This window comes from Vulpes vulpes, chromosome 8 (assembly GCF_048418805.1).
Source record: "Vulpes vulpes isolate BD-2025 chromosome 8, VulVul3, whole genome shotgun sequence".
Taxonomy (NCBI): domain Eukaryota; kingdom Metazoa; phylum Chordata; class Mammalia; order Carnivora; family Canidae; genus Vulpes; species Vulpes vulpes.
The window spans coordinates 73,604,047-73,628,022 of NC_132787.1; the positions used below are offsets into that span (position 1 = coordinate 73,604,047).

General features: G+C 41.7%; 1 protein-coding gene across 2 annotated transcripts in view; it reads left to right on the forward strand.

Annotated features, from left to right (window-relative positions):
• Positions 1–950: 950 nt before the first annotated feature.
• SMYD1 (SET and MYND domain containing 1) overlaps positions 951–23,976 on the forward strand; it is a 36,184-nt gene continuing 13,158 nt past the window's right edge. The window contains exons 1-5 of one of the 2 annotated variants that reach the window (XM_025994669.2): positions 951–1,194; positions 14,394–14,570; positions 18,833–19,046; positions 19,969–20,099; positions 22,094–22,132. In XM_025994669.2, the coding sequence (XP_025850454.1) occupies positions 1,058–1,194; positions 14,394–14,570; positions 18,833–19,046; positions 19,969–20,099; positions 22,094–22,132 (698 nt within the window). In that variant the 5' untranslated portion in view covers positions 951–1,057. The remainder of the gene's footprint in view (positions 1,195–14,393; positions 14,571–18,832; positions 19,047–19,968; positions 20,100–22,093; positions 22,133–23,976) is intronic. The other variant, XM_025994670.2, reaches the window with a different exon arrangement.

Genomic DNA, 23,976 nt, shown 5'->3' on the forward strand with positions numbered 1-23,976 from the left:
ACTTTAGTAACAGCTGTCTGGTAATCAAGAAGAGTAGCTTTTAGGGGCACCTGGCTAGCTCAGTCAGTAGAGCATGTGACTCTTGATCTCCAGGTTGTGAGTTTAAGCTCCACATTGGGTGTAGAGTTTACTTAAAAGGAAAAAAGAAAAATAACAGTGGCATTTAGGTCAATGGACATTTTAGAATTGTCCCTCCAATGCCCTCATTCCTGGGAAAGAGGAAAGACAGAGCATGTTGGTATTTTCCTGGCAGCAGACACATGTTTAAGGGAGACTTGATAAAAGGATAGAAATGAGGCTTTTCATTGCTAAAGCTTGCCTCTTCTCCAAATACAGCCTGCATCCAGCACACCTGTGTCATCAGGGAACTCCCAGACCTTCATGCCCTGGGTGGGGGTGCTGTGGGAGCCCCAGGTAGTACTGAAGAAGAGAAATGCCCCTGGTAGCCTAAATAATAATGTTATGTATATGCGAAGGGCGTCAGTTTGGCATCTGCTGTATTCTGCAAACAGTCTGCCTGTGGGGGAGAGGGAAGGTGACAAGGGGCCCATCACACTTGAGAAAGTAGAAGCCTGGCAGCTGAAGGTTCCCAGAGCAGCAAGCATCACCTCTTCTCTTGGACCATTTCAGCTGTCTGCTTTGGATTGACAGAGGCATCTGGCTGCTAAAAATACCGTACTGACCAAGTGCTCCCTATTCCAACTAAAGCTGAGCACAACTGCCATCCAGGACTGAGCTGCTTCTTGCAAAGGAACTTTTCAGTTTTCAGGCCCAATCTGAGAGGCACACCAGCCCATGGTCATTTCTGCCTTGTCAGTTTTGCTGGGTGATGAATGAGACCCTTGTCAGATCACTGTCCTCTCTTCTGCCCCATTCCCACCTCCAGGAAATGTGGCAGAGGGGGAGGTGAGGGCCCAGCAGCTGAGGGGGGTAGGGAAGGGGAGGTGCTTGTCCATTTATAGGCTTGCTCTTTGGGATGCTGAAGGTGCTGAAATAGCAAGGACAAGGGACTTGGCTCAGTGTGATATATCCACTGAGCTGCCTGAAGGACTCTGAGATGACAATAGGGAGAATGGAGAACGTGGAGGTCTTCACTTCTGAGGGCAAGGGCAGAGGTCTGAAGGCCACTAAGGAGTTCTGGGCTGCGGATGTCATCTTTGCTGAGCGGGCTTATTCCGCAGTAGTTTTTGACAGGTATGAAATGTGGGGTGTTGCCACCTTTTCTGTTGGTGTGGCTCATGCCAAACTCTGAAATCTTTTGCTCTCAAAATCCTAAGGGAAAGGGATAGAATCCATGTGATCATTTTTAACAAAATAGCACTTCTGACAGCTGTTTTCTGGTATCTTTTTTTTTTTTTCTGCAAAGAGTCATTGTTAATGTGATTTATTCTGGTCCCTAGGAGGGTTGTAAAGATAAGCAAAGGCTTTGGGGCACTTTTTTCACAGTACATTGAATGTTGAATGTGGAACGTGGCTGAGTGGGTGTGCTGTGTGTGGGGAGGGCAGAGGGAAGGGAAATGGAATGGTGGGTGTGGTCTATAGGAAACATTTTCTTACAGAAGGCTCCATGTTTTTAGCTTCTTGAGTATAATCAGTATATTAAAGCATAAAGTAATTGCTGAGACTTTAAAAAAAGCCATTGCAAATACACAAGTAACACTGAAATCCATTTACATTTGAAAAATTAGAATATTACCAAGAGGCTGAAATCCCTTTTTATCTTTTCCTCTGCCAATCCCAATCTTCTCTGTCTTTCCTCAGAGGTAATAGGTGTTATGATTTTAATGTGTTTACTTCTAGAATGTTCTTGCACTATTATATACATATATCACAATGTATAGCTGTAGTTTGTCTTTTTTTTTCTTAACAGAAGTGGCATCATACTTGAGATGTCATTCTAGAACTTGCTCTTTTCACTAAACATGTTTTTGATATGTATCCTTATGAGAACTATAAGTCTACAGATAATTCTTTTAAATCCTCAAAGATCTACTTCTTTTACCCACCTGTAGATCTATCTATGTTGATCCATATGCTATGTGGATTGCCTAACTCCTGTAGATATTCTACCCAATAAATACATGAAAACTTATTTATCCACTTCCCTATTGAGAGACATTTGGTGGTTTCCAGCTTTTCATTAAAACAAACATTTCTGCAGTTATATCCTTGACAATGTCTACTTGTACACATGTGTGATTATTCTCCAAGACATATGGCTAGAAGAGGAATTGTGTCATAGAGTGTGCTGTTTGTATTTTAATAGGCTCTCCAAAGTGGCTCTGTTAAATTTATATTCCCATATAACAACCATATGCCCACTTGACTACCAAAGTTTTAAATTAGTGTTAAAGCTTTATTTTAAAAAAGCAAACAAAACAAAACACCTTGCCAAGTGATTAAATTGTAAGAATATTTTCTGAGCCCAAAGTTGGGGTGACCTGCCTGACATTGATGTGGTCTGAATCAAGATGGCCTCTGGTAATCTAGGCTTTGTGCTTGGCTCACTGTACTCACCATCCTGAGAATGGGCACTGCTTTCCAAGGATAATTTGATTAGCATTCAGATTTTCGTTTCTTCCTGCCTACCAGGATCTTCAGGGAGAAGATAGTGAACGGAATATATGGCTGACAGTCACCTGAGGAATGTAAGGGGGCTGAGGTGACAGTAATACCTGTTCAACGGGAGTTTGTCTTACTTTATTAGTTTATTTGTGTATGTTTTGTGGCTGGAGGTGAGTGCAGTTAAGGAGTCAGTGGGATTCAGAATTAAGACTAAAAAGCTAGAAAACAAAACCTCTGAACAATGATCTTGGTGCTGTCACTGAGTTGCCACATTGCCTTATGTAGAATACTTCCTTTGGTGTCTCTAGTTTCCTAAAAGTTGACATAGTCAATTAGTATCCCTTTTAAGAGTGTTTGGAGTTGAGTGGGTTTTCCTTCCATTTTAAAAGTAAAACTAAAAAAATAAGTAAATAAAAAAAATAAAAGTAAAACTAAGGAAGAAATAAAATATATTTTCACACAAAGGTACTAACCCTAAACGTTGTTGTATATTTCCTTCCAGCTTATTTTAAAACATAGGTTTCATTTGTACTACACAGCTGGGATTTTATTACAGAAACTATGATATTTTACATTTAATAATTTAGCTACTTCTTTGTTAGTATGTCCTCTTCATAAACATAGTATTTAATGGCTGCCTGCTTTCCTACCACTTCTTTATGACTGAATATTTGGGATGTTTATATGATTTTCTTACTGTAAGTAAATCATTCATTTGAAGGAATGATTACAAAACAAATTTAGTATACATTGCAGATAAAATGCTAACAAAGTGTTGTATAATTATTATTATTATTATAAAAATTGGGGTGATTTTAAATTGATTGAAAAAAATAAAAAAGAAATACTTTTAAAAAGTGATTTTTCCCAAGTTTGTCACTGCAAAGATGAGAGGGCTACTCTTTGGGTATACCTGGGATAGCCTAAAGAGGCAGCAAAGGAAATCTTTGCCCATCGGGTCCTTCCATTTTGCCACTTCATGAGACACAGCCACTGTAGATAAGAAACCTGAGTGGGGAGGTAGGATTGAGTCACTCACAAAAGAGGCACATTCTAATCCATGTTATTGCAAGCCAGGCTTTCTGCCCTACCCTCCAAACACAAACATGAGGAAAGATTTTATTTTTAGTTGAGCACTGCATTAAGTGAAAATTCTTTCCAACAATATATGACATATATTGTATACATGAATGTTACGAAGCATAACAATAAACGAACACCCATGAAACTATTCCATGAAACCTATTTAACTGGAGTGTGCAATTACATTGCATCTTCTCTATCTTTCCCTATTCAGTCCCTGGTTTGTTCCAAAGGTAACTAGTGTCCTGAATTTTATGTTATTATTCCCCTGCCTTTTGAGTAATATGTGTACATATTCCTGAACAACATATAATTTAGTTTTTGTGTTTTCTTTTTGATCTTTGAAACAAAGGTATAATATATTTGACTTTATGCCACTTGCTTTTTTTACTCTGTGTTAAATATTCATGCATGTGGTTTTGTGTAATTAATAAAATGAATCAACTGTGTCAGTTTGTATGTACCACAGTTTATTTTTCCATTCTTCTGTCCGTGGTTGCAATTTTTGTTTTTATTTCTTGGTGGACAGATACATGAGGTATGTATCCTAGGAATGGAATTACTGGATCACAATGTATGTGACATGTAGCTTTAAAATATAATGCTGTATTTCTTAAAAAAAAATATATAATGTTGTAGTGTGTAATGTTGACTTGCAAATTTGCATTGTCTTTGCTAGGATAGACTTAGTTTAGCATTAACAGCAACAATCTAGGCCTTTATAATATAGTCCTTTAAAAATATTTTATTTATTTATTCATGAGAGACACAGAGAGAGGCAGAGACACAGGCAGAAGGAGAAGCAGGATCCTCAAAAGGAGCCTGATGTGGGGCTTGATCTCAGGACCCCGGGGTTCACACCTTAAGCTGAAGGCAGATGCTCAGCCACTGAGCCACCCAGGCATCCCTGTAATATAGCCCTTAGTCTGATTACAACCTCTCGAATTTTGCTGATTGGAAAATTGTGACTTTTTTTGATCCTTAAATATAAAGGAGCAAGAGTACAGAGACAATCATTTTAGGTTGGGCAAATATGTAACACTACCTCAATCCCTGCCAGGTATAGCTAATCAATTGGGTAACTCCTTCCTGAACTCCAAATTAGCCTAAGGATTTTTTTTCTAAAAACTGGTATTTGAAAGAACAGGTATTTTCCATCACTTATGGGGTTTTTGGTCGGGCTGGAAAGGGATGAAGGTGAAGCAGGTGGATAAGGTCAATTTACCAAGGAGCTATCTTTCATGGGCATGATCTTTTCAAGTGGATCAACCCTAAGGATGGTAAATGAACTCTTAAAAATTGCTTGCTACCCTTCATGCTTTCTACTCTGAGTGTGCCCAGTTTTGGGGAGAACAGAGAATAGGAGCCCATGATACCTTAACTTGAGTAATCCTGCTTATTTCTACATGAAGTGGGGTTAATCTGGGAATTCATGATATTGTCTTGTTCAGATTTTTTAGCTTGTTTTACAAAATGTAGAAATTATAGAAAAACCAAAGTAAGAAAATAAAAATTCTCTGCAACCTTAACATTCAGAGAAAACTACTGTTAACATACTGGCATATGTCCTTATGATTGTTCTGTTTTTGGAGTATAATTGACTCCTTACAATTGTTTTATGCAAATATGATGCATACAAAATATTTTTCCAATGATTTGTAGGTATGGTGATGGTAGTGGGAGAAACACTACATTAATGTACACCTTGATGGGGAAATGCTTCCCTAAAATTAAGATATTTTATTAAAATATGGGGAGGATGGGAGTTTATTTTACAATGAAAGGAATATGACACAATATAGTATTTTATTAATTTTAGGATACATATTTCATTTTAGACATCTCTGAAATCATGATGTATTGTACAATCTGTGGCTCATGGTTTAATTGGGAGAATTTGTTTTTTAATGGTTAAAAAATGATATATTTAGTATATTGACAGTATCTTAAGTTCAATGTAATTAATGTATACATTTCTTCCTTTCACAAAAGTGGGCTGTTGTGTAACTTCTTTACCTTACAATATATTATGAGCCACTTTTCAAACCATTATCCTTCTAAAGCATTTTTAATGACTATATAGTACTCTTTTTGTTGACTGTTATACATCAGTTTAGCAAGTGCCATATTTTGGATATCAAGGTTGTTTCCTGTTCAGAACTTCTAAACTGTTTGAATCCTTCTGCATCATTTTGGTTTATTAGCACTTATGATTTTAACTCTTTTCTAATCCTCCGTTGCTTTTAATTAATTAATTAATTAATTCACTTATCGAGTAGGCTCCATACCTCACATGAAGCTCAATGTGGGGCTTGAATTCACAACCCTGAGATCAAGACCTAAGCTAAGATCAAGAGTTGGATACTTAACCAGCTGAACCACCCAGGCACCCCTTGTCCTCAGTTACTTTTGACTTTCTATAATTTTTCATATCTTGCATTTTAAAAACTATTCATTTTTCTGTCTTACATATATCTTTTAAAATTATATCCAAACTTAAGTTTCTTTTTTTTAAGTTTATTTTTGTTTTAGTTACTTATTGTCATTGCATTCCTTCACTTCCCTTTTTATAGTTTATTTAGTTCATTTTATGCTAAGGGGAAGAAGAAGAGAAATGGTTTTAGCCTTAAGTGTGATTCAGGCCATCAACAAAATTAGATCCTTATCTTTTTTGCTGGTTGGTCATGGAAGGACTCTTCCAGTACTCTGAAATAGAACCTCCATCTTTTCCAAACTGTAAAAATCAATTGGTTAACCCAGTTGACCTACAGACTAAGGTCCATGGGGTATCATTTATTACACTTTGAATAAAATAGCGTCATCACCATCACCATCATCATCATTATCTTTACATAAAAGCCACAACTAAATGGATTCTGGGCCAATCTGGCATAGAATCAGATTTGACCAAGATAGGAATTTGAAGCATGTTTTACAATAATATTGGAGAACAACTTCTCCTAATAGCTATCTACAAATAATGAACTGTTGGGCTGTTGTCTGCAAGACAAAGGGTACTGAACCTTTTTTTTTTTTTTTTTTTTTAATTGACAGAAGGGTGAGAACCTTGAGCAGAAGTTACAGAGTCATATTTCTGGTTAAAATGGGGTATGTGTTTGGGGGGTAGTGCTAGTTAGAGCTCACGCCATCTAAGAATTAAGTAAAGTCCCTTTTGCTATGTAGTGTAAAATATTCACAGGTTCTGTGGATTAGGATATTGACATTTTGGGGGGCTATTATTCAGCTTATCACAACTGATAAGATGAATTTCATGTTAATCTGACTCATCACAGAAGATGTTAAGAATCATCAAGGATAGTGAACTTTAAAAAAAAAAAAATTCTTTAAATAAAAACTAGACTGGATCCTAAGTGATTCTGTTTAAAGAGTTGAAAGTGTCCAGGAGATCATGCATACACGTGTAGGAAAAAACAAAGATAAGAACATAAGAAAAAGTAGAATACTTTAGAAGAAATTAATGCTAGCCAGGCTTTTTTGAAAATTGGAGCAGTTATGAGCTTCAGGTCCACTGGAGACAGCTGGGCTTTTAGCTGGAGTAATTCTATGTGGGTTTGTGGGAACACCAGGATTAGCATGGCATACACACCAACACACTGTGGCCTTGAATCTGATAACAGCTGGTGGGTGGGTGGTGGGGGCAACTGGTGCTATTAATAGAAATCATTTAATAAAGGGATTAGGGAAATTCCTGAACAGTTACTTCAGAAAATGAATGAATCACTATTTGTTATTCAAGGTACAGTGTTAAACATTTACACTTGGTGTTCAGAAAATGAATGAATCACTGTTTATTATTCAACTTACAGTTGTCAAACATTTGCACTTGTTGTTGAGGATAACCATAGCAGATTTAGAAATATGTCTTTATTTGTTTTATTTTAGTCTGGCATTTTAAGTTGCAGAGGCAAGACACATGAAATGTCACATGACCTGTTATGAGCTGTATTGCTAAATTTTTTGAAATAATCCTTAACTGCAGAAGTTTGAGGATAATTGCTTTTTCAATATAAATTAGATCAAATACCAGGTTGTCCTCACAATGATATCATTTTCAGTCTTGTGCATCTGAAGATGTGTTTTGAACATGGGAAATGGGGCATGGTCACTGCCAGAGGGTGGGAAATGCAGACAGGAGTGAGTTGGGTGTGTGAACTTCATCGTGTGAGTTGTGGCAGAGGAAATCTTGAGAATACCACTTTAGTATGGAAGAGATGTTAAAAATAAATAGGCAATACCTAGCTTTGACTTGAGGAAACAGTATCACCTAACTTCTTATGCTAAGTTATGTGTAGTACAAACATGAATCCAGCGATGCCCTTAAGGGTTGACATGGGCCATATAAAAATAATATTAAGTAGATGCCATGGGGAAAAGGAAAATGAGCCTCCCAACTCTGGGCGTGTGTCTTCTCTCTGCAAAAGCCTTCGGTGGCTCCCCTTTGCCTGCAGAATATGGACATACTACTGAGAGTAACATTCCAGGTTCCCCCTGTGTCTGGTCATTGTTTCAGCATTATTTCCCAGTGTGGTGAATCCTATGATCTTGTCAGATAGCTACTCCTGTCTCCTATATGTGCCTTCACCCTCCCAACATGGATGTCTTTGACTCAAGCCAGTGCTTCTCCATGGAAGAACTTGACATTGTCTGAGTACAGACAGTGCCTCCTCCCCATAGATGACTGCCTTCTCAGATTCCTTAAGTCCCCCACTGGTCTCCCTTCCTTGAACCCTGCAGCATGTTACCTGCACTCCTGAGTGACATGCCTTATCTTGCCCATATGTGTTTATGTGTTTATCTTTAAGGCCGTCAATTACCAAGTCAATGCACAGCACATAGTAGATGCCCAATAAATACTTGTAAAAGGAAAGTAGAGTGGAAGGAACAAGGAAGGAAGGAGAGACGGAATTTAAAATATTGTAAAATCCTCTGGGTTTTTCTTGAGGGATGGGGTGTTCTTGAAGACACAGTCCCTTCCCCTGGGTTTTTGAGGGGAGAGCTGCTGGCAGACTGAGTTTTTTAGCAGTCCAGAAAGCCAGTGTTGGTTCAGTCCTTTTTGGCTATATTTTTAGAGGGCTTGTCCACCTTACAGGCACCTTCTCTTTGCATTTATCTATCCAGTAACTGATTATTTCCATACAAGGAGCTGAGCAGCAGCAGCCCTTCCAGCCTCTTGACTCTGACAGATGACATAACCCAGGGCAGGGCTGCAGAGCAAGGAGTTAATGGGGACCCACTGGCCAGGGCAAATCACGCTCAGGGCTGCAGGCAGAGCCCAAAGTGGGCTTTGACGGCTTCCTCTGTCCTCTGTGCTGGCTGCAGTGGCAGGCATAGGGAATCCCTATAAGAATAATTTCCCTGGTAGGACCGTGATCTCTATTCTAAAGGGTTGTTGTGATGGTTTAACAAAGGGGAATTGCATACAACATCTCTTTGAAAATTGCAAAGCATTGTGAAAGTGGGAGTTAATATCCTCTGTGGCACTGAAAAAAGAGAGAGAAATAGAACTTCTCAGAGGTCATCTGGCTAAGCCTGGCTAAGCCTGGCTGGAAGAAGCACCTTTCTCTTGGAATCCAAAAAGTGGGTTTAGGACTTCCTGTCTTCTGGATACTCTTTCTCACTGGGGGAAGTAAGAAGGAAGAGAAGGTATTTTTTGTCAGAGAATTACCTGCCCCTCCTGCAGGGGTTCTCCTCTAGCTGGGATGTCTTCCTTGCTGGTGACTGCCTGAGAATTAGTGGATCCTAGAAGAGAGCAGGAGCTCTGAGATCACCTGGCCCAACTTCCCCATGTGACAGATGGGCAGGTGGACCAGGCTGACAGCTACAGAGCTCTCATCTTGTGCAAGGCTCTTTGAGCTGGCTATTTTACATTTCATGTAATCTTCAAAATCACTCTGAGAGTGGTGGGATTTTCTTTGTATTTTCTTTGCTTGAATTTCTTTTCTTTTTTTTAAGATTTTATTTATTTATTCATGAGAGACACAGAGAGAGAGGCAGAGACATAGGCAGAGGGAGAAGCAGGCTCTGCACTGAGCAGGGAGCCTGATGTGGGACTCGATCCTAGACCCCCAGGATCACGACCTGAGCCAAAGGCAGATGCTCAACTCCTCAGCCACCCAGGTGCCCCACATTTCTTAAAATAGTAAGCATGTTTCATTGAAAAGTAATATTCATCTGTCTGAAAGATTTCAAAATCAAGGTGTTGTTATTCCCATTTTCACCTAAGGCAACAAAGGCTCAGAGAGTTTAGGGTACTTGCTTGAGATCACACAGCTGATAGATACTGGAATCAGGAGCTGAACTCAGCTCTGACTCCAGGTTTCATCTTCCATAGGATTTGTCCTGTCACCAATAAGGGAGGTGGAGAGCAGAGGGACAGGATTTTTTTTTTTTAATTAAACTTCCCCTTCCTGCCTGCCTGACACTTTTTCATGCATATCCCACTAGAAGGAGCAGGTTTGCTCTCATTTCTACATTCTTGTTGCTCAAAGTTACAGCTTAGTATCACCCAGGAACTTGTTAGGAATGCAGAATCTCAGGCCCCACTCCAGATCTACTGAATTGGAACCTGAGTTTTAACAAGATCTCTGGTGATGTGTATGTACATTGAGGTTCGAGAAGCCCAGGTCTGCTTCAAACACACACTCCTTCCTTCTCAGTTCCAGCCTCATGGCTAAGCCTTATTGTCAGGTGAGGTGATGGAGAGAAAGGGCAGCTTCATCCCAAGGAGATCTAAATTAGGAGGTAACTCACAATGCTTTTCACCAGGATTTAAAACTTGACTCTAGGCCCTAGCAAAATTGTAGAGTGGATTATAAAACAAGTGTGTGAGCCTGTAGAAAATAGTTTGTATGGTTTTTATATCACCATACACCAGCAATTCTATACAATGTCAGGGATAAAATGCTCCTCCTTGGGGAAAAAAAAAAATCTACATTGGTCTCAGTTCAAAACAATTGCTGTTGCATAAACTTCAAATTAGCACATTTTAAAATCACATATCCCTTAATAAACATTATATTCTGCCTTGAAGTTAATCCAGAGGACTCTCAGTTGCAGTTGCATGGTTAGCCCCTAACACCTGTGCCCTCCACTGCCTGTTTGTTGCAAGAGCAAATTATTAAGATTCTTAAATACTTGAACTTGCACAGGCCATGGTTCATGTCTTCAGCCCCTGTGCTACTATCTCTTCCTGAAGCTTAAATATATTAGAAATAAGCAGAGCACATAAAGATGATGCAGCAAAACTTCTCTTATTCTAGGTGACCACCTGGAATTTGTGGTTCTGTTTAAAATGTGAAATACAGTGTGAGAACAGCAAAGCGTAATATTTGGTAGGTACAAATTCCAGTTTCCCCATGAAATATGTCTATGAATGTGAATATATGTGTACAAATAAAAATATGAGGGTATTATGCTTGAATATTTTAAAAATTATTAGTTTGGGTGTAAAATGGTAGAGCAGTCCCGATGGGGAGTGGTTCCCTAATGGGCACCCCTAGAGCAGGTAGGCATAGAGCTCTAAGGGACAAGTCACAAGTGACAGCCAGCATGATCGTGTTTGTTTCTTTTTTTTTTTTTTTTTGAAGATTTTATTTATTTATGACAGACACAGAGAGAGAAAGAGGCAGGGACACAGACAGAGGAAGACGCAAGCTCCATGCAGGGAGCCCGACATGGAACTCGATCCTGGGTCTCTAGGATCATACCCCGGGCTAAAGGCGGCGCTAAACCGCTGAGCCACCAGGGCTGCCCTGATCGTGTTTGTTTCTCTCTTCTCTCTAGACCATTTCCCTTTCTTTCCTGCCTTGGGTTTGTATTCCTGGTCCTGGTCTTGATACCCTAGAGGTGGGCATCTGCTCCTCCTTCCCCTTCTGAACCTAAGACTTGGTCTCAGCCTTGCAAATGATTCAAGCCTCAGCATACCAATGTAAGTGATGACAGAATGAAAGTTCTAAATGATCTGGACCACTTGGAATACTATCAGCTAGGGATAAAGGGGAAGACCCACTTCAGGTTAAAAAAAAATTCAATGTCATGCAGAAATTTTAGGCTCACTGTCTTGGTCATGGTGATGGTTTCACAGGTATGTGTATATGTCAGTGTCTATCAAGTTAAAGATTTTGGATATGTATGTCAGTTATACCTCAAAGGTATTTTTAAAACACAGCATCATATGGACACATGGAGGGAAGCTCTGACTTGGTTACAACACCTTTAAGAAAACTTGGGAGTTTCTAGTGACTAGATTTGTAACCTGATCTTAACTGTGAATTTTGAATTCCATTTATTTATAAATGGAATTCACAAGTCCAGCTCCAAAAAGTGTGAATAGTACCACACCTGGATACCATATTCTGTTCTGGGCACCATAATTATAAAGCACTATGAACCCTCATCTACCCTTGAGAGGCCAGGAGACAGAATTTGGAGCCTCATGGGGATCCAGATTACTTGAGCTCTTCAGCAGTTCAGTCTATACTGATGATTTTCACATTCCTGCCAGAGAATGCCATCTTGACTTGAGGTGGATGTGAGAGATTCATAGTTCCCCATCTCTAGGGGTTTGGAGATTCCACTAAATTGTCAGGGTCCCTGCCTGTGTATTCTGTTCTACTGGAGCGCTCATGGCAAATGACCTTCACAAGCAGGGAATACCCTCTGTGGCAGAGCTATGATGGGCGGCAGAATCTGCAATTCTAAATATGCTAGTGTAAGTCTACTCTTCCCCTCTCTTTGGGAAAGCTTAAGGGATGGCATGGGAGTGAGGAGACATTAGTATGGGGATAACCTTGAACTTGCTCTGAACTTACAAATAACTACTAACTTTCCATGCCTATGAGCACTTCATGACTAATAACAAATTATTAGCAAGGTGCCTCACAGTAGATGAGGACACAGCAGTTTGTTAAGGTAGCCACCCAGAGACTGAACACTGGACTTCAGGAAGCCCAGGACCTAGCTTGCAGCAATAACCTGTGTAGTGCCCTCAGTTTGGCTCTCTGTCTCTCCATTTCTTGATGCTGTCCTGGGACTACAGGGCCTGGCTTTTGGGCTGATTCTTGAGCCTGATGCCCTAGCATTGGTTGCTGGATCTTCCTTGATTGTCCTGATATACCCACCTTCCTTTGGCTGTAGGGACCCTCTGTGGGTACATCGGAGACCAGAATGAGACTATTGAAGAGACTGGGAGTGTTTGATGTAGAGGAGAAGTGAAAGGGAGTCACAGCCATGGTCTTCAAATTCTTGAAGCACTGACCTGCCCAGACATATTCCACAGGACAAGCATCCAGAGAGCCAAATTAGATGACAGGAGTATGCTTCTCGGGAAGTCACATTCGAGCCTATCACAAGGAGGAAATCTGCCACAATTAGGACTGGCCAACAGTGGACTAACTGTTCTTGGAAGCAGTGCACTCTTTTTCACTATGGGAATTTTAAAAGGCATGGTCAGTGATGGACACAGGGATTTCCTTACTTGTATGTTTTATTGAAAGTCCTTTCTTCAGGCTCTAGAATTGTGTGATTTTAAAAGCCCCTGTTTTCCTATACTTTTTTAAAAAAAGATTTTATTTATTTATTCATGAGAGACAGAGAGAGGCCAAGACATAGGCAGAGGGAGAAGCAGGCACTCTGCAGAGAGCCTGATGCAGGACTCGATCCAGGATCCTGGGATCACGCCTTGAGCCAAAGGCAGACACTCAACTGCTGAACCACTCAGGCATCCTGTTTTCTTCTTTTGAGATCCCTCCTTAGACTGTAAACTCCAGCATGAGTTTACATACCCCATTTTTCCCCAGGGAGCTCAGTGTTTCTGTGCACACTCCTGAGCTTGTTTTCATCATTTCTTTGCTCCAGTGGCCAGGATTTCTTTATCCCACACTGCAGAGAAATTGATATATTGTGCATCATACCAACATTTCACTCACTCTGGGTGTCAGGTTATATCTTGAAGTACGTTTCCTTCATGCTAACCTATGCCCTCTTCTGCCTGAAAGCCGGCTCTAAGCTGGGAGACACAGCTCTCTCTTGAGAAAACCGAGGGCTGGAAGCATGGGGAAAGGAAATTCATCTTTGTACGCCTCTCTCCATCTCCCATTGAGTGGGCAGGCATGATCTGTGTCACTGCCCCTTGCTCCCTGAGCCAGGAGAATACAGTGGATAACCTCACTTACATCAGTGATCTCGTATTATTACTCTTGCAAAAACACGCAGAACTGTGACATGTATCACAATGCAGCAGACCCCATTTTGTGTAAACTGTATCATGTTTCATGTTCCATCATACTGTAGATAGTTATGAGTTTTATTCTTTGGGGAAAGGGACATGACATTTCAAGAATGAGAAAGTCATGTGACACAGAGTACTCCCTCCCATGCCATGGAGCCAATGACCTGTGGCTTTTGGCAAGGAGACCATGAAGAATTTCCACCCAGTCCCTTGGCCTGGAAGACTTCCTGCGCTCCTCAAGTGTCTGTTCCAGTGTGTTCCAGGAACACCCCATGGGTCTGCTCTCATAGCGTCCTCATGGAGGTTCACTCGCTCCTCTGGTGGCTTAGGTATTCTCAGTGCCTACTGCATAGGGGTCATAAATCTATATTTACTGAGTTAAATTGGAAGGCTTATATGAAGGGTGCAATAGTGTCCCCCACGTGGGGACCCAATATCTAGTGTGGTCCTTTATTGCTGTGCCACCCCAATCATTTGTTTCTCCTTCCATTTCCAGCCTTGTTAACTTTGTGTGCCATACCTGCTTCAAGAGGCAGGAGAAGCTCCATCACTGTGGACAGTGCAAGTTTGCCCACTATTGTGACCGCACCTGCCAGAAGGATGCTTGGCTGAACCACAAGAATGAGTGTTCGGCCATCAAGAGATATGGGAAGGTGCCCAATGAGAATATCAGGTCAGAGTGGGGCCCCGGGGGTGGTCCTTAGAATTCCCAAATCAGGCGGGGAAGGCCTTAGTGACAAGCATTTCCAGGTGCAAGGAAGCTAGGCTGAGCACAGATCAGGATAGAGTCTCAAAGAGACTGGAGAGGGACACTTCTGTATCTGGGAGCTCATCTAGAACTGGGTGTCTACAGCAGCCATTCCAGTCCATAGCCACTGGCTGGAGCTGGCTACAGACCTGTTCTCAATGGTTCCATAGTGTTTAAATTTTTTAAAAAAATTTGTTTTGCCAATGTTTAGAAAATTGGGAAATTCCACATTTAAAAAATTAGGATTTCTGGTTTTTCTTGAAAAAAAATCTGAAGATTTGGCAAAATGAGCTAGAGCTCAATAGCAGCAGCTACCTTTAAAAACTACAGTTTTTTAAAAAAAGGTTTTATTTAAATTACAGTTAGTTAACATACAGTGTAATATTAGTTTCAAGGGTACAATATAGTGATTCAGCAATTCCATCCATCACCTGGTGCTCATCACAAATGCCCTCCTCAATCTCCATCACCTATTTTTTCCATTCCCCTCTGGTAGCCATCAGTGTGTTCTCTATGGTTACATAGCAGTGTATCTGCAATCATCAAATTATGGCAGCAGCCCAGGTGTCCATCAACTGATCAATGGACAAGGAAGACGTGGTATATATATATATATATATATATATATATATATATATATATTAACTGTAAAAGGCTTTAGAAATCAACTGATCAATGGACAAGGAAGACGTGGTATATATATATATATATATTTTTATATTAACTGTAAAAGGCTTTAGAAATCATTTTCTATACAATTAACATTTTAGGATGGTTGTGTGATGTACCATATTTAAAGGAAAACTGCAGTTAACGTGAATATAATAAGGTTCCTCACCATCTGCAGAATTTTAATGTCCAAACAGGTTTAAGTAGTATGGGATTATTTGTAAACCTCAATTATGGACCCACCCACCAGAACAAAATGTAACTGCTGTTTTCCTTTAATGTAAACCTGGTTTTGTATTAAAAATAAGATATTCTTACTGGTGCTGGTCAGTTTAAAAAGGTCTCCCAAACACTTCTAATCTGTGGACTTATGGGGTGGCATTAGCCAGCAGCTGGTTTCTATTCTCTGGCAGAGTTTTGAACTTGAATTGTGATAGAAGCATTCAACATTATGAGGGGTAGTGGGTAGGGAAAAGTCCAAAGCTTTTGACTGTATATATATATATATATATATATATATATATATATATATATATATATGAAGGAATATTACACAGCCATGGAAAACAATGAAATCTTGTTTGCAATGACATGGACAGACCTATAGTATACTATCCTAAATGAAATAAGTTAGAGAAACATAAATACAATATGATTTCACTTATATGTGGAATTTAAGAAACAAAACAAAGGAGCAAAGGGGGAAAAAAAAGAGCAAGAAAAAAGGCAGAGCTTTTCAAGTCACCATATCCTACTAGTCCCTGGGTGCTGTACACCACCCTCTGTACTCATTATATGAGAAAGGCATTTGCAATAGTTAGTGGTGTTGCTAGGTGGCCATGGCCAGAAATCTGTGTTGACACAACCAGGTAGGGCCGCAGGTCTGTGCTTAGAAAGTAACAGTGAAGAGCAGAGGAGATGAGAAAGGTGAAATTGAGAGCATTTTCACTGGGTGTGTATGGTACAAAGTTAAAGACAGAATGGAATCATCATATCTTATTAATTTTTAAGAAACCACAAAGTGAAATGGCTCTGCCAGCCTCCCCATCCTCCTTAGTTCCATCTGTTGAACAACTGCTTCTTTTTAAAAAGTTCTTTTGTAATTTTACTTTATTTTAATTTTTAAAACATTCAGCTTTATCAAGGTATAATTGACATATAAGATCATAAGATATTTATTTATTTTTTTAAAAGATTTTATTTATTCATTAATGAAAGACATAGACACAGAGAGAGAGAGAGAGAGGCAGAGACACAGGCAGAGGGAGAAGCAGGCTCATGCAGGAGCCCAACGCAGGACTCGATCCCAGGATTCCAGGATCACATCCTAAGCCGAAGGTAGACGCTCAACCACTGAACCACCCAGGCATCCCAGATTGTAAGATATTTAAACAGTACATCATGGTGACTTGATATATGTGTACATCGTGAAAGGACATCCCCTATCTAGTTAATTATCACATCTATCCCCTGACATACTTATCCGTTTCTTTTCAAGTGAGAACATTTATGTGTTACTCTCTTGGAAGATTTTAATTATACAATACAGTGTTACCAGCTACAGTCACCATGTTTTACCTTAGATCCTCAGACCTTATTCATCTTACAGCTGAAAGTTTGTGCTTTTACTAGCCTCTCCCTGTTTCCTACACTCCCCAGACCCTGGCAGCCACTTTTCTCTGTTTCTATGAATTTGACCTCTTTTCTTTCTTTCTTTCTTTCTTTCTTTCTTTCTTTCTTTCTTTCTTTCTTTCTTTCTTTTTCTTTCTTTCTTTCTTTCTTTCTTTCTTTCTTTCTTTCTTTCTTTCTTATTCTTTCTCTTTCTTTCTTTCATCTTTCTTTCAAGATACCATATATAGCTGATACTATGCAGTTTTTGTCTGTGTCTGGTTTGTTTTGCTAGTATAATGCCCTAGTAAGGTCCATCCATGCTGTCTTAAGTGGCAGGATTTTCTTCTTTCTCATGGCTGAATAATATTCCATCATGTTTTTTACTACATCGTCTTTATCCTTTCATCCATTCATGGACCCTTAGGTTGTTTCCATATCTTACCTCTTCTGAATCATGCTGGAGTAAACATGGAGTGCAGATATCTCTTCATTATCCTACTTAGTTTTTAAAGCCCAAAGTAAATGTTACCTTCCGTGATGGGGAGCTCACTCACTTTATCTGCATAATCCCAGTTGGTAGTTTCTCCTGATACTGAGTTGAAATCTGTTACCCATTTTTCTTTACTCTCTGAGCTTTGGGACCATTTCCCTAATATTTACAGGTAACAGACACCCTACCTGAGCCTTATTTTCTCTAGTGCTGTCCTGTGGGGATACCTGGGTTCCTAAGCACCTGGGATCCTCAGCAGGGCATCTTTCCAGAAATAACTCTGTGATCCAAATGGGAGCAGAAGCGGGCCTGTTCTTTGCCAAGGGAGCCCCTTGGGGACTGGATCTGCCTTGGGTCACCAGGCCCTCACAGGTGCCTGGCCAGCATGAATTCAATGAGTAGTTGAGAGTTGCCAAAATGTCCCTCAGTCAGAGGCTTCATCTTGTGGGCACGGGCTGCCTAACAGTTAACAAGGGGACCCTCACTGTCCTCAAGGTGAAGTGCAGCCCTGTCTCACACTCAATGCCCTGTGCTCTCCAGGGCTCCCTCCTGTCCCACCTTGCGTCCACGCCTCCTCCAGAGCCCTCCACACCAGCCAGGCCAGCCCCTCCCTGTTTCCTGCATCTGCTTAGCCTCTGGCTGCCTCCAAGCCTTGGTTTACACTGTTTCCCCACCTAGATCATCTTTCCTACCTCTCTCTTTAATCACTGAGACTATAATTAAGTTCACACAGATGTGGACATCCATGACATACCATGTCACAGGATGTGCATTATCCCTCTTGGGGATAAGTTCAGGGAGTTTCAAATGAATTGCTCGGGGTCAAGCAGTAACTGGAAATGGACTTAAACCCAGGCGTTAGACTCCTTCACCATTGCCCATCTCAGTGAGCCATACTATCAGGAAAGACCCAGGCTGTCACACCTCAGTGTCCCCAGACCCCTTTCATGGTCTCATAGACCCCATGTGACTTGGTTCCTGCCCACCTCTCCACCTACATTTGCTCTCCACTCCTCACTCCCTGTGCTGCAGCCACTTTGGTCTCCTTGCTGTTTCTCCATCATTCTTCAGGGTCTCTGTACTCACTGCTCCTTCCCTATGTGCACAGAACCAGCTCCTTCTGTTCATTCCATTTTCAGCTTGAGTGCTCCTTCTTCATGTTACCTCCCCTGATCACCTTGGTTTCCCTTCCCCCAGCCAGTCTCTCTCATGTGACCCTATTTTACTCTCTGCATAGCACTTAACACTCGGCTTCAATCATTATCTTTTTAACTTGGGTCTCTCCCACTATAAAAAGCTCCCATGATAAAAGAGATTCCATCTATATAGTTCAGCCTGGCATGCTGTAAGTCCTCAGCAAGTGTTTGCCAAATGAATGGATGTACTGAGACCTCCCTAACCCTGCCCCTCTCCACAGGCTGGCGGCCCGCATCATGTGGCGGGTGGAGAGAGAGGGCACCGGGCTCACAGAGGGCTGCCTGGTCGCTGTGGATGACCTGCAGAACCATGTGGAGCACTTTGGGGAGGAGGAACAAAAGGAGCTACGGCTGGACGTGGACACTTTCTTGCAGTACTGGCCACCCCAGGGCCAGCAGTTCAGCATGCAGTACATCTCGCACATCTTTGGCGTGGTATGATTCCTCATAATGTGGCAGGGACAGGATTGGTCAACCAAGAATTATTCAGAGGCTGCCAGGTGGAGTGGGGAGGGGAGGCTGAGAGAAGGGCTAGAGAGGACAGGGGAAAGTAAAGAACTTTCATACTTTTTCTGTCTTTCTGGCCTTGCTTACTAGAAAGTCATTCCTACCCTATTGGAAGCTGGCATCCCCACACACAAACTATTTGTTATCTCCAAGCGGTAGATTTGGATGGAAATTTACCTTCCTGTTTATCGACATTTTCTACTTTTTCTCCTGTTCATATTGAAAATGAAGACCCAGTCACCATCCCTTATTGCTCACCAGTCACTTTGGAAATGAGACCATTCCTTTTCTCAGATATGGTGGGCAAGATAATGGAGAGCCTGGAGTCATGGGCTATGGACATTAGCGAAAGAGAGGAAGGACCTTTGGAGACTGCTGCCCTGGAGCAGCAAAGCTGGACCTCTTGTAGCCATGAGTCCAAGAGGTGGGGGTAGATGCCTATGGATCAGCAAGCTCAGGCCATATAACCCACCGGCTCTACACACACAGAGTAAAACAGAGCAGGGCACAGAGAGAAACCAAGGTAGAAACTGGGGAAGATTCATGTGAGACCCAGACACAAGAAAAGGGGGAGACTCCTCAGAACCAACATTTCTGTCTTTGGCCTTTGTAGAATACAGCTACCCAAAACTTCCGAGGTGGCTTTGCATTTTAACAAGTATGGTGCTCATCTTGAGGGTCCTTTGGAGTGACCTAGAGAACAGGAGATGAACTGTTTTGTTGCAGACTCTCTAAGCATCTCCAGGATGAGATTGAGTCTTATATTTTCTTGAACTTTCAGCAGCCAGGGTGGTGTTCTGTCCCTGACCTATGTGTGTCAACTTGCTCTTTCATCTTTTTCTCTGGGTAGATTAGCTGCAATGGCTTCACACTCAGTGACCAGAGAGGCCTACAGGCAGTGGGTGTGGGCATCTTCCCCAACCTGGGCTTGGTGAACCACGACTGTTGGCCCAACTGCACTGTCATATTCAACAATGGCAAGTGAGTATGTCTTTAACTAGGGATGGTGTGATGGGGATGGGGAGACCTTATGGCATTTTCTCCACTTGGCCTAAACCAAATAATGGAACGAACTAGCATGAATTTTGATGGGGAAGTTTCATTCTAGAGTCATTGTGGATAGGAGAAAGGTAATGAAGAAAATAGCAAAGAATTCCACATGGGTAATTTCTGAATCTTTGCATATTTCTTGAGGCTGGTTAGATGTGTTAGGTAAACCTCTGACTACTATTTTAAAGCTCGAAGCCTGAGATTATCTATCTAAAGGTCACCACAGAACAGCACCAGCTGAGAAGGTGCTTGGCAAGAGCATATATTAGTCAAGATCCCAGCAGAAATCAGAAGGCACACTCAGAGTTTACTCAAAGAGAATTTAATAACAGGACAATCTACAGAAATAAGGGTAAAGTTTAAGAAACTAACAAAGAATGGTGAGGTGTCCAGAGTCTAGCAATAGTATATAACCATTATGACCTCTAGACTTAGATGGGCAGGTGTACTGTACTATTTCTGCAGCTGGTGAGAGTACAGCCATGGGAGAGGTTCCTCTCTCTACCCCCCATCCAATAGCTTGGCTGTACTAGTAGCAAAAGCAGCCACTGCTGGAACCATTGCGAGGATGAGAGGGAGCCAGGAGATGAAATACCCCAAACTCTCTCTCCTCCAACCTTCTGATTTCCTCCCATTGGCCAAATTCCAACCAGAAGCCAGAGAACAAATGACCCAGGGTGATGAAGCCCCTTAGGGACCAAACCCCACCCCCACCCCCTACTCCAAAGGCACAGATCAGGGGACAGAAGGGCAAAGCATGTGTCTTGGGGGTGGGCACAAGTGGAGAAGTCAGCAAACAGGAAGAGACCCTCCTTTTCCATGGCTCAGGGCTGGGGAGATTGGGGGAATGATGCCTAAGCAATATTATTTATTTTGCTCTTAGAGATGAGACAAGCTTTTATGACAGATGCAAGTTAACTCCAAGCCATGAACAATGAGCAGGTTTCCCCAAAAAACTTGCTGGGAACCAGAGACCATGGTTTCTGGTTCTCAGTCAGGAATCAAGCCTAAACCCCAATCTAGAAGGGACTCTGATTCTCCTTTTCCTTCCTGTTTCTGGAAGCAAGGGCCTGTATGACACCAGGCACTCAAGCAGGTGAGAAAGTCACTGAAGACAGAGAAGTTTATTTGGGACCAAGATGATCATTTCCCCCCAATATTTGCATTTCCCTTCCTAACCCTCTTGGGGTCACTGGCATGACTGAGGATCAAATTCAGCCACATATGGGGCTGGTCTTTCAAGATGCCATTCTTCCAAGCAGTGGTGACCCAGGGCTCCCCTTGTTGGTACGTGTGACAGCCACAGGAACCTAGGAGCTCTTTCTTCAGATCATTTCTGGCGTCTGCTCTGGCTTATTTGCATCCACTAATTTTGAGCAGCCACATTTTACCTGGCTTCTTGGCTGTTGTGCAAGAGAAGGTGACTTTGCAGTCATGGCCTAGCTGCCTGCCATAGTGGAAAGAACCCAATTCTAACCCCAATACATTTTTTATACTATCTGTGTGACTTAACCAGTCTCCATACGCAGTTCACATAGTCCCCAAGATAGACATCAAAGAGGCAACATTTATTTGGCCAAGGTGCTTGTTAATGGTATAACAATACCATTCCATTACATTTTTTAGCACCTACTTTTAAATGCACTGTCTCATGGCAGTCCCATTACCAGGTACAGGTTGAGGACACTGAGCCCAGGAAAGGCTGAAAGGACCTTTGAACCCAGAACTTCTCATTCCAAATCCAGTGCACTTTCCACTATACCAGCCTGTCTTGTCAAGTAAGCCCCACTGGAAGGGGCTGGGATAAAAAGGTGGTTGGATGGCCAAAGCTTTGATTGCATCAGCTGGAACTCTGTGCACCCTCTTAGCTGTACTGATGAGCCTATGGTAATGATTTCCATTTGGGTGTCTGTTTTGTCTTTCAGTCATGAGGCAGTGAAATCCATGTTTCACACCCAGATGAGGTGGGTCAGTCTTCGCCAGCATCCCTGCTCCTCTGACCCATCTCCCTCACTTGCCTGGTTTGCTGGGGCCTCCCCTTCCTGAGACTCCGTGGCTGCTCTCTGGCTGTAATGTCCTTCTGCACCCCAGAGTCTCATCTTGTCTGAATGCTGTATTTTAAATGCATATATAGGAATCATTTTGTTCCTCACCCACCCACTCCCTGCTGTGCCTTTGCTTTTCTTTGCTTCTTTTCTTTCCCATCTTTCACGCCTTACTTCTCTCTCTCCCCCAACTCCAAAGCATGATGATCCCTTCTAGTCCACATCACCTTAGCAAAGCCCACACTGTCCCTCAAAATCCTGCTTATCATAAAAATAAGGACTGCTAATATTATTGAACTACTAAAGGACTGTGTTTGTTTATAACTCCCAACTTCTCACCCAGACTGGCTTCTGAAAATAGCACCCATAACTGTGATATTTTTGATAAATATTTATTCACAGTATTCTGTTTACTGCTTCTGGCCAACTAGTGGTTTAGGTTAGATTTTGCCTTGACTTTTCTTAATGACAAATTAATGGCTCCAGATGGGTCTTTTCTCAGGCTTGGTTTGAAAGTACTTGAAATGCTCTTTGGATTAAGAACAAAACTCTGTGTGGGAGTTAGGTCTTTGGGTAGGCAGGGGTAGGAGTGGTTGGTGCATTGGAGTTTGTGTTGACCTGCATTGCACATGACTTTGGATGATTCCCTTCATCTTCTGGGTGTTTGGTTCCACATCTATAAAGCAAAGGTCAAGGTGAGAGCATCTTTAGGGACCTTCCTAGTTCTAAGTCTCTGTGACTCTGGGCTGCATTTCTAATCTCTCCAAGAAATGCTTAAATAAATTGCTTATGTGTGGCTCAATTAGCTGAACTCTAGAATTGCAGGGCATTAGAGATGGAAGTGGGAAAATGGAGTGGTAGTCACCCCTGATTCCGAGTTCCAACTAAGGTAAAAATGGGGCTTGTATATTTTCATATTTAAGTGACTTCAAATTAATTTGGTTTTGAAAATTCTCTAACATGATTGAAATAATTTGAGATACTCTGAGACCTTGCAAGAATTGGCTGAATCATGATGAGAAGCAAAGCTACTAGAAATCCTAACTCAGCTGGCACTGACTCACTGTTGAATGTCATGATGGAGCTGTGCCTATAGAAGGGTTTGGTGGGGGCAGAACTGCTGACTTGTCCCATGAGGATCAGATGCCAAAATCCACACTCAACACTGGCCCAGGAGTTGTTCACATGGAACTATTTAGAATACTGGCAGTGCTCTAAAAACAAGGGCTTTGATCTTTCCTTTCTTGAGCATAGTAGACCTTGGGAGGCAGACTGAGGACAGCCCAGGGAGAGCAGTATGATGAGGTGAAGCACGAATGGCACTTGATTTCTGTTCTGTATTGTTGCCAAAGTGCTGTGGGACCTCCAGGGAAATTCCTTCCCCTCTCTGGGTGGCAGCGCCCTCCCTTGTGAAATGGGGAGGCTGATCCCCTGCAGCTGGGACTGTGAGAATTCTAAGCAGAGCTGTGAGGACATTCACACAGCCCTTCACACCCTCTCACCATTTATTACTGCAGTAACAGCTGCTATCCCAAATTGGGGTGGGGAACAAAAGAACAAAGTCCCAATGGCATATGAACAAGCACTGAGACTTTGCTAGGCTCTCTATGAATTGTTTGTATATATTATCACATTTATTTGACATGTCAGTGTACTCCAATTTGGGAGAAGGCTGTTTAACCTCAAGTGGTCACCTCAGATGCTTGGACACACATGTCACTGCCCATTCAACAGTTACTTGCTTGGTTGTCACTTCAGAGCAC